We start from the raw sequence: 11,486 nt of genomic DNA on the forward strand, positions 1-11,486 counted from the left end.
TGTGTGAAAGTACAAGAGGAGCCTGTTATTCAACACACCAATCATTTTCGCGAAGCTGGCAGAAATTCAAAAGACCCACCAGATCCAAGGGGCGCCAGTGTAAAGGCCAATAACTATCCGTGTGAATTTATGTGCTTGTTCACTAAAGAAACGACCGTGTTAACATCTATTTCCATCAGTGCCATTGAGATAATTGCCAAGGACCACCATAAGGTGGTCGGGCATTCTCGTTTCCCTTAGATGAATGGGAAGGCTTTTTACGTAACTTTACCAACTCATAAAAAGGCCTTCTTTTGTAAGGGTACATGGAGTTGACCAAATCTGCGAGCCTTTTTATCACCTACCACCGGCAAGATTGCCTTTTCTTTCTCTTTTTAACTAACACAATTCAGCTCAAAAGAAAGCTCAACAAAATGAAAACTTGATGTCAATACATGTAACATCCACAGGCATAGTCACACAATGACTGTCTCTTTGTGTTTTTCTAATCTGCATGTTTTCTGAAAGTGTTTACATAAGGGACATAGAGGGTAAGAAAATAATCTACTATCACAAAAAAACAAACAAAAAAAAAACACCTGCATCTCATTTTTCGCAAAAGCAGCTGGCAATTTTCACAACTTGTCTATATTGTTGTTTTACTACTAAAGAGTACTTGAAACAAAACACCACTTCAGGCTTAATGTCTAAAAAATGTCTCATATCAACACAAATTATACGTTTATTTACTATGTCATTTTCCATCAAGACAGTGTGGATATATTCAATGTTATTTCCCTCTCTAATTGCACAAATCAATGGATTTTACACACTGTGAAAATCTGGAAACATCTGGAAGAAAGCATTAACAGACCACAAGTCCTCATAAATTTAGAGTGAAGTCTTGGCTCATAACTAAAACTGCAACCCGAGTCCTATCTTTCTGCTCCGGCGGATTCAGATGAATGTGATTTATGAAAAGGATTCATATTAAAAAGCAATGTTCAGTGACACAATTGTTTCCAGTATAATTTTTAAATTGATGGGAGATTCTTCGTGACAATGGAAGCTATACTGTAGATCAATTTCAAAGTGTCTATATCAAACTTCATAGAATGATAAAGTGAAATTACATCTTTCATTTAGATGCTGTGACTTAAGTTAAACTCTAGTTATGCAGGTACAGTTTCATATATATGGTAAGTTGGTAACAGTGACATGAGAAAAGTCCAAGATCAGTGTCTGATAGTAAAACAAATCCCCGCATCACCACAATGTGAACATTGTGAACAAACGGCAGTCAATATAAATCACAGTACAATAGAAGATACCTTGTACAGTCAGATAAAATGACTGCATTCTTCCCCTTCGGTTGTTCATTTCTTTGAATTATCTTGCTTCTTGTGGAGCTAGTGAAGATAGTAGATAAGATATGTAATTGAGGCAAATGTCTGTTATTGTACAGCCCTTACAGAGCAGCCTCCACTGCATTCATGATAAGCATGAAGTCATAAACTGTTGCGAAATTAAAAATCCAGGATGCACAAGGTTAGTTCAAAAGGGTTAGATCTCATTTTCATCTAAGAAATGTAACCTTGCATCACAAGAGTGCTGTTACATCCGTAAATGCATTCATTGTGTTCCACTAATTCATATATGCACACCAGTTGCTCAACACAATGACTGCAAAATATATATTACATAGGACTACCTCTTCTAAATCTGGAGACTTTTGGGGGAAAAATGCCATAACACATTTGCATTAGATGCACTTTCTTAACTAAGGTGAATATATTGGGAAAAAATGGCACAATGAGTTTATGTAACGTTACATTAAAATATGACACATCAAGACTATATGAAATTAATAAGTAGCTATTTGTTATTACTTTCAGTAACTATTAGCCAATATGCAATCTCTAACATGTCAATCAATGTCACACTTACAAAACTCACCTTTTGAGTGGAAGTGTGCTTATATTTACCTGTAAATTGAGATATAGTGTACGTGAAAAACAAAACCTGGTGAAATTGAGCAGGGTTTAACGTCATTCTTAATCTTTGTCACCGGTCAGTAATAAACCCTGTTACTGACTGACCGCCACAATAACAGACATCCTCGCCTCGCGCATCTTTCACAAGGAGGCGGAAATACGTAATCAACCAGGAAGTGAGTGTCAGAGAGCGAAAGCATGGCGGCGCGCTGTGTTCTGCAGTCCGCAAGGACAGCGCTGAGGTCCGTTCAGAGCGATCTCTGCAGCAAGGGTTTGTTTCAGAGGACACAGCTCTCGTTTCTGGGGAGTGCGCCGTGTCGCGGACTTAGACATGGTGAGTTTACTGGAGTTTGATTTCAGGACATCTGCACAGCATCGTCTTCTTCATGTCAGAACTGTTATCGAACGTTTATATATTATATTATATATCTGAGTGCAATTTGAAAATCTGGGACGTAATAGAACATTTAATTCGGTTACACTTTATTCGAAGGTGTCCTTGTTACAGTGTAATTATACATTTAAGTACTGAGTAATAATTAAGTACAGGTACTTACTATAAGGGCTATGGTTAGGGTTTGGCTTAGGGTTATTTGCATGTAATAATGCATAATTTATTGTTATTATGATAATAAGTACATGTAACGTAACAAGGACACCTTAAAGTAAAGTGTTACCTTTAATTCTCTTACATTTCATTGAAAATGTTCAGACGTGTTATAACGTCTATATTTAACATTCTACACACATTTTAAAATGTTACTAATCAAAAATGAAATGTGTCATTAGTCAGATGGTTTTGCACAAACTTGTGGCGTTCATGCCAGCTTCAGTGCATGTTGTCATTAAAGTAATACACTGATGTACAAAATAATAATACTTTTTACAACAGTTTTAAATTGTATAATATTTATAATATTTTATATTTTGGTTTCATATTTTATTTTTTTCACTTCTGTGTCCCTGTGCATGTTTACATTAGAGAGTGTCTGAAATCATTGTGCATGTTGTGTGTTTTACAGTGGTGGAGAAGAAAGATGGCAAAATGACAGTTGTAAGTTACACCTTCTCTTTCACATGTACATTTTAGAAAGGAATTAGTCATGTAGTCAAACAATATTCTGTAAGGACAGTTCTTTCTTGAGCATCCAGTATAGACCAATAACTCACCTGTATCATCTGTCTCATAAGAGATGCAATTAACCAGCAATTGTGTTAGTCTCACTTCAGCTTGATACTATACAATACTATAATAAATAATGCTTTTTTTCCACATTTTTATCAGATAGAGGGAGTTACAGATCCTACATCTGAGCGACCACAGCCTCCCAACCCCACAGCTTCCTGTCCCATCTACAGATGGAACCTACAAAACAAGTACAACTACACCGTAAGTGCTCACACGTGATGACTCTGTGCACCATTATCTTTATCTCGTTATCTTTAAGACTTCTCTCTCTCACTCTCATTGTTGATTCAGGACGTGCTGTTACTCAGTCAGTTCATTCGTTCAGACGGCGGGATGCTCCCCCGGCGCATTACAGGCCTCTGTGCTCAGGAACATACCAAGATAGTAATTTGTATGCAGATGGCCCATCGTGCTGGTGAGTTGGAACTTTCTGATGTTTAGGTTGTATGAAGGTGCTCAGTGTTGCTCAGCTTCAATTAAATCAATGCAATACAACATCTAAAAATGTTTTAAACCACATTCTGTTGATTGTCTTTTTTAGAATGATTATGAATGCAGCATTTATTCAGCATTTTAAATCTCATATTAACTAACTATATGTTATAATTTAAAATAATAAAAAATATATATTAATTATTTATCAATTATATATATATATATATATATATATATATTATTAATGCAAAAGTATATGCATCAGCTACTCTTATCTGTTTTGATGCACTTATTAATAGCTAAGATAATTTAACCAGTTCCTCCTCATTTCTTTCCAGGTCTCCTACCAGATCATAAACCCCCCTTACCTGAAGGCCATGTACCAAAACCTAAATCCAACCCACCTCTCAACCGGTACAGTCACCTCAGAATGTTAATGTCACATGTTTGATGAGCCTTATTTTCATGTGCCATTTTTATTTATTTTTTTAGATTAGGTACCTCCCACTAATCAGACTGTCTCTTATGGTGTTACAGGTATTTGACGCGTTACTCTGTGAAGTCTGTGAAGCCCATCTACAAGACAGGGCTGAAGTGGTGTAAGAAGAGAATGAGTGTAGGACATCCTGCCCTGAAAAACAACGTCAGATACAGCCCCAAACCACTGTACATAAAGCACTGATGGACACAGCTGTTTACTCAATCTAAATAGTGACTTTCATGGGACAGAGCGGATCTATGACAAAGGATTTGCACCTTTGCGTGGTGCCTCTTGCACAAAGAGACTGGGAGAGAACCAGTGTGCACTGAAACATCAAGATGCAAATTCAGAGATCACTGTAATGTAACTCTAGAGCTGTATGTTCAGCCCTCTGATTTGGCTTTCCACCATGTGATTCGAAGAAATTATTAATTATATTATTGCAAAGGCAGATTTTCAAACAAAATGTTTACCTCACTTGCAGACGTTTCTATGTTTGCGCCAGAGAAAAACCAAGGTACACTTTTGTGACTGCCTTAAAGGTTGAAACACCAATGCAACTTCAACTTTCCAAACAAGCTGACATGTTAATGTTTTCCTGAAATTAAATAACAGAAAGCAAATTAAAGTGCAAGTAAATCACAGAGTTGATAACACATTAAGACTTCGAGTGAGATTAAAGCCTTTTGCTGTCTTCAAAATGTAGCAAAATGTTCCGTCTTCAAAAGTACTTTTGGCTGCTATAACATGAAGGGCAGGTCAAGGTTCATAAGTCCGTCTCCCATGTAGATGTGGCCATGCTGAGGGGTCTGGGGAACGTGGAAGAAGGTGAGACCCAGCCAGAGCAAACTGCGTAATACACACACAGTGCTGCCCCGCTCAAGCTGGAGGCACCATGACCCTGCATGAAGAACACACAGTATGCAAAAATGACAAGAAAAAGACTAGAATTATCCTACTGTGCAAGATCACAGAGGAAAGAGAAGGCAAAAAGCATTTTGTATAAACTGAACCTGAATTTTCAACCATTACACATAACCACTGACAGAATCCAGACTGTGATGGTGTGACAGATGCAAAGTAAAGTCTGGAGAAGAAAGTCGTGTGACAGAAAGTTGGCTCTGTTATGGATGACTATTATCGCAGTGGTGTATAAAGAAGAGGCGCTCTGGGGTCTGTCTGTCTGGGTGGCCCCTGTATCCAGCTGCTGGCATTGGCTTGCGCCCAGTACCGCAAAGCTCAATGCCAGTGAAGTCCGTTTGAATTGCAGCACTGAACATTTAACTGCTAGGAAAGGACGTGACGTGTGGCCAAGTATGGTGTCCCATACTTGGAATTTGTGCTCTGCATTTAACCCATCCAAGTGCACACACAGCGAGTAGTGAACAAACACACACACTCAGAGCAGTGGGCAGCCAATGCTGCGGCGCCCGGGGAGCAGTTGGGGGTTTGGTGCCTTGCTCAAAGGTCTCACCTCAGTCGTAGTATTGATGATGGAGAGAGCACTGGATATTCACTCCACCCACCTACAATCCCTGCCGGACCCGAGACTCGAACCCGTGACTCTCCCTAAAACACTCAAAAATGTTCATTGTGACTTTACAGCAGTTCTATAGAGCGCTCACTAATTAGAAAAGCTTTTGAGGATAATATGCTGTAATTAAATTTTCTCGTCTGAAAGATGTAATATTAAATAAGACTGGCAAATCAAATAAATTGCTTCCATCAACACTGAACGAAACCATTTCCCTCCATTTCTTCCAGTGATATTTGGCTTAAAAGTCATGCGTTTATACAATATTTTCTGCCTTTCCAAGTTCTTGGGAAATCTCCCTACTTTTTCCTTGTCCAGGCCACATTCAAGGAAACCTGAGTGAAGCCGAAGGGGGGGTGGCAGTTAATATGACCGGCCATTCCCAGTATTCTCTACCCACTATTTGAGGCGTCCAGATGAACCTGTTCACCTCTGGCAATTCTTGAGAGGGGATTGGGTTTTTTCCACCTGATTGGTCAAGGGGAAAAGGAAGAAACTGTTACGCAGGGTGGGTAAATGCCCTCTGTTTGAGACCTGCTCTACTTTTTCAGGCAAAACAAATCAACTTAGCCTAGTGTTGCCTGAGGTTAGAAGCCATCCCTTAGAGAGAGAAATAAGGACAGATCACCTCCTTTAATGAAACAGCTGAGATGTTTCTACCACACTTAAAAGTCTGGGCATGTGTCCAGTAAGTCGACTGTGCCTTCAGACTCTACTGAGAAACAACAAAGAGCCATTTGCCTTCTAAATCAGAGACTAATAACAATATTCCCAGTGAGGAAATGCTAGAATTTACAGTCTTTGATGAGTCATTGACTTCTCCATCTTTACACTTCAAGGTCGCATTCAACAGGAAGGTCACTCTTAATTTTGCAATAAACGCTCTTATGCAAGAGTCACAAACCACGTTTTCAGTAAATGTCGAGGCTCAAAGTGATGCTCTATTGCTTTGCTCTGTATGTTAAAACAAGTCAGATTCCATCTGGTTAAGATTCAGGATCAGCAGAACCAGATATTCCTTGAGGAATTCAATGTTAAACAATCAGTAGTGGTCTGTAGCCTGTAGGCAAGCGATGGGTAATGCTTCATGAAGCGTGCTTGATGAATACCTTTCAGCAAGCTTATGTCTGACTTGAATTGTGGGGAACGACAACAGACGAATAGCTTTCTGAATAACTGTTTTGTTCAGTTCACTCCCAACTGACAAACATGGCGAGAAGACACACCAAGATATACGAGTGGGAGATTTATCGTTTTTTGTAGAAAATGGCAATCCCAAACGCTTCTTTGAAAGAAAAGAGATCTTCCCAGAAAGAAAAGAGAACAATGGGATCATAGTTTGCAGAACAACACCCCAGATGTCTCCTTGGCTTTCGCTCTGCCTTAGGCAGCTGCCAAATCATATCTGTCATTAACCCAGGGAAATCCAGCTACAGGGATCATGGGATGCCTTGCAGAAGGGTTTTTACACCCTCCTCATATTTCCAACCACTATTAAGACTTCCTAAATGCAATTTGCATGTCAGCATCATTTTTTGGAATGTATGGTTGTTCACCTTTGAATTATAATGTCTATAGCAAAAGAGGGGTCCGACATCATTTCAAACATTTCATTACAAGACTAGAGGGTGGGAGCTGGAGACTCCCACAGTACCTTCAGAAACAGTAATGTGACTGGAAATAAAACCACATCAAGAATAAATCATCATGGAGAAAGATAATGAAAGATCATTCCTTTTAATTACCTTTGGGAACATCCTCGCTCAAAGGATCTAGAAAGTCAATAACAGGGTTCAGGTGAGACATTTCCAAGATGGACTTCTTTTTCAGGTTAACCGGTTCACGGAAGTGCAGATAGTTGTGCGGTTTCACAGCCTCAACGGGATCTAGACCTGCGATCAAGTTTAGGGTGACCATACGTCCTCTTTTTCCCGGACATGTCCTGGCCGGGATTTCTAAATTGCCTAAAATGTTCAGGTTTTTGCTTTGTTTTCCTATTGTTCTTCCTATTGTACATAACTGACCAATCATGGTGAGCAAGAAGGTGGGATCTTACAGAGAATGGTCAAAGCAATGCAATTGCTCATACTGTACATATAATGTATGAGGACTGTGGAGAGCAAGTCAATTGAGAAACAAAGAAAAAACCTGGACATTTTTGGCAATTAGGAAATAGAGGACTTATGGTCACCCTAATCATGTGTACAAAATTTAAACAGATCTAGGGTCTGACAATTCAAATAAATGACAACATAACGAGATGAACTGAAGACTGATTACAAGAAAGTGTTTTCAGAGAACTGAAATGGATTACATTTTACAAGGAAATGGAAACATACAGACTTTAGTTTTATACTCACACAGCTGCATCTGATTGCCGGTGGAAAACATATACAAACACTTGTGAACTGCTAGGAGTTTGGCTGTAAGCATACTGTACCTCCAAAGCTTCGGTTTGTCTGCACTTTGCCGCAGGGGCTCTTGGTAAATGCACCACGTGGCATTACAGACACATCTTTATCGATGTTTGAAACGGTCGTTGCCAATCTACTTGCCTCATTCACTTTCACCTGCAGAAACGGAGGCATGTTAACCACTCCATAAACATTCAACAAGCCTCCTGCCATCTACCATGTTTACTCCATTATAAACCATGAATAAACAGAAAACCGAATAAATAATAAGTTGTTTTACATCCAAACATTACCACGGCCACATAAACATAACATTCATTTTGTGTGTGTTTCCAATTTTTCTTGAAATGTTTAGACTCTTCGATTGCTAAAAATTAAAGATTGGTCAACAAAGCAAGATCTGTATTTTATAAAGACAAACATGCTATGATTCTTAAAGGGTTAGTTCACCCAAAATTTAAATTAGGCTGCGTTTAACTCACCCCCGAGGCATCCTAGGTGTATATGACTTTCTTCTTTCAGACGAATCTAGTCGAAGTTATATTAAAAATTGTCTTTGATCTTTCAAGCCCTATCATTGCAGTCAGCGGGTGTTGCATTGCTTCAGTCCAAAAGAAGTTAAATAAAAAACACCCATGCATTAAATAAAAGTGCCTCACACGGCTCCGGGGGATGAAGAAAGGCCTCCTATAGCGAATCGATGCGTTTTTGTAAGAAAAATATCCATATTCCAAACGTAATAATCACTTGAATCTAGCTTGCGCTCACTGTTGTAAATGGAAGCAGTTCCGGGGGAATGACGTATGAGGTCAGCGTTGCACATGCGCCGGTGAGTCTCATGAAAACCAATGTTTGTTTACAGGAGCAAAGGAAGCAAAGTTTCCTTACTTTAGCAAAGGAAAACCAGTCTCTTCTTGGCTTATATCGAAATCCTCTGACATTCTTCTTTACAAATCCTCGTTTTGTACTTTTAATTCTTGACCGTTGTTTTGTTTTGATCTCTCCACTGCGTTTCAAAGCTGAGCTGACCTCATACGTCATTCCCCCGGAACTGCTTCCATTTACAACAGTGAGCGCAAGCTAGATTCAAGTGATTATTACGTTTGGAATATGGATATTTTTCTTACAAAAACGCATCGATTCGCTACAGGAGGCCTTTGTTCACCCCCCGGAGCCGTGTGAGACACTTTTTTTACAGATGGGCGCTTTTTATTTAACTTCTTTTGGACTGAAGCAATACAACACCCGCTGACTGCAATGATAGGGCTTGAAAGATCAAATACCATTTTTAATATAATTCAGACTGGATTCGTCTGAAAGAAGAATGTCCTATACACCTAGGATGCCTCGGGGGTGAGTAAAATGCAGCCTAATTTTCATTTTTGGGTGAACTAACCCTTTAAGTGCAGATATACCAAATTAACCAAAGAAGATGGGCTTTTGTTCATTTTCTTCCATCTACTTTCCTATTTCCAGAATGCTGCATGCTCGTTATAGTCCCATCTGTGTCGTGTAACCCAAACGCCCCTCCTCTCACCGTGACCTCTTCCTCCGTGGCATCATCCCCCTCTCCCTTAATGCGCATCTCTGTGTGCTCGTACTCATGGGACGGGTCACCTGTGAATCGCCCCTGTGCTGCTAATGCCACATCTGCAATCATGGACTCAGTGGCTAGGGGGAGCAGGTGCCAATCCATGCAGTTTAAACTGTTTAATGATAAAACATTATGCAAATTAATTTGAGACAGAACATGTTGTATCACTCACTTACAAGATTAAACAGATATTGGTATTGAATATCACAGTTTTTCCAAATAATACTGACTAATAAAATAAATGTATAAAATACATTTATAGGCCTACTTTGTTTTTTAAAGAAATAATTAGAACTTTCACTTCAATGACCATCATATTAAGGTTACATTTCCAACAGAAATGAGTAATAAAACCAATAATGTGTCATATTTTGCTGATTCTAATTTAGCCATTGTACATGATCACAATGAGTAGACAAGCACTTATCTAAACAAGCAACATGATTTCCTACCTGTACAAAGACTTTCTGTTCTTCATTTCATCCTCTTCAACTCCTTGAGCAATAAAATAGTCACATTTTAGCCCCAAAATCTTTCCCCAAAACAAAACCCGGCTGAATTTATAGTTTCTCTTGAGAATGACCAGCGAGGTTTGAAGAGCGGCTGTCAGCTCACTGCTCAGAGTCAAACCATTACCGGCGGCTAAATCCAACGAGTAATGCAAAGACTCAAAGTCCATCGCAACGCTATTTATTAACACATTTTCATTCATAAAAGAGTACTTCAGTGATTTGCATTTACTTCGCTTATTAGAGAACTGACACTAGCAAGCTAATCAGCCTCACTCTCCAGTTACTCTGCGGTTGCTAAGGTAAACAAAATACCAAGCAGCCTGTTGTTATAGCAACTATCTCTCTCTCTCGCTCACTCTCTAACACACACACACACCTCACTAGAGCTGAATATTAGTTCATTGCTCACATAATACTCACACACTGTTCTAAATGCCCTATGCATGTTTATAGGGGAAGGACTTTTATTATGAATGTGTGCCGCTAGTTGACGTGAGTTTCCGCTATTCCGATTTACTTTCACTTTCACTAGCCGCTTGATCTGCCATTTCTTCAGGTGTTAATGTGCGTGATTGAATGTAAGTTTATTTACTTTTTCCCGATTATAAGTCGACGATGTTTGTTTCGTTGTTGTGTTTAAATATTCATCTTGTGTAATCGAACCTTACATTGTTTATAATGTTGTTATATTGTTATATTCAGCCACAGGAGCTGCTGAAACAGTTCTACTCCGCCATTATTGAATCTGTCCTCTGCACTTCAATAACTGTCTGGTTCAGCTCAGCTACCAAATCTGACCTCAGAAGACTACAGAGGGTAGTCCGGACTGCTGAGCGAATCATTGGTACAACCCTCCCTTCTCTCCAAGAACTGTACTTATCCAGAGTGAGCAAAAGGGCTGGCAGAATCACTCTGGACCCCTCACATCCAGCACACTCCCTCTTTGAACTGTTGCCATCTGGTCGACGCTACAGAGCTCTGAGCACCAGAACGACCAGACACAGGAACAGTTTCTTCCCTCAGGCCATCCATCTCAAGAACACTTGACAATAACTGTGGAACACACACTATTTATTCACTCATACACTTATTTATCTAACACACACACTCAGTCTACATTTCAATTTGCACATAATATACCTGTACATACAACTGTCTATTGTTATATACCTGTACATACAATTGTCGATTTGTATATTTTTATTCCTTAGTTACTTGTTCTATTTTTCTATTTTTTATTATCTGTGTTTTTGTTCTGTCACTGTCATTCTGTTACACTGTGGAGCTTCTGTCACGAAAACAAATTCCTCGTATGTGTAAACATACCTGGCAATAAAAACTCATTCTCATTCTC

At 39.2% G+C, this 11,486-nt stretch overlaps 2 protein-coding genes across 2 annotated transcripts; one reads left to right on the forward strand and one right to left on the reverse strand.

Annotated features, from left to right (window-relative positions):
• Positions 1-2,098: 2,098 nt before the first annotated feature.
• On the forward strand, positions 2,099-4,409 carry mrps18a (mitochondrial ribosomal protein S18A). Its single transcript, XM_016270381.1, has 6 exons — positions 2,099-2,307; positions 2,996-3,027; positions 3,259-3,363; positions 3,454-3,577; positions 3,936-4,011; positions 4,135-4,409. Exons 1-6 carry the CDS (start codon positions 2,172-2,174, stop codon positions 4,277-4,279), a joined length of 618 nt encoding a protein of 205 aa, XP_016125867.1. The 5' UTR covers positions 2,099-2,171; the 3' UTR covers positions 4,280-4,409.
• Positions 4,410-4,496: 87 nt separating this feature from the next.
• On the reverse strand, positions 4,497-10,496 carry LOC107583979 (radial spoke head protein 9 homolog). The gene is made up of 5 exons (XM_016270371.1): positions 10,073-10,496; positions 9,564-9,732; positions 8,053-8,182; positions 7,358-7,504; positions 4,497-4,979 (listed from the first exon to the last, which is right to left on the reverse strand). Exons 1-5 carry the CDS (start codon positions 10,330-10,332, stop codon positions 4,819-4,821), a joined length of 867 nt encoding a protein of 288 aa, XP_016125857.1. The 5' UTR covers positions 10,333-10,496; the 3' UTR covers positions 4,497-4,818.
• Between the last annotated feature and the right edge of the window lie 990 nt (positions 10,497-11,486).

Source organism: Sinocyclocheilus grahami, unplaced genomic scaffold (assembly GCF_001515645.1).
Source record: "Sinocyclocheilus grahami isolate Dianchi unplaced genomic scaffold, SAMN03320097.WGS_v1.1 scaffold56.1, whole genome shotgun sequence".
Lineage (NCBI taxonomy): Eukaryota > Metazoa > Chordata > Actinopteri > Cypriniformes > Cyprinidae > Sinocyclocheilus > Sinocyclocheilus grahami.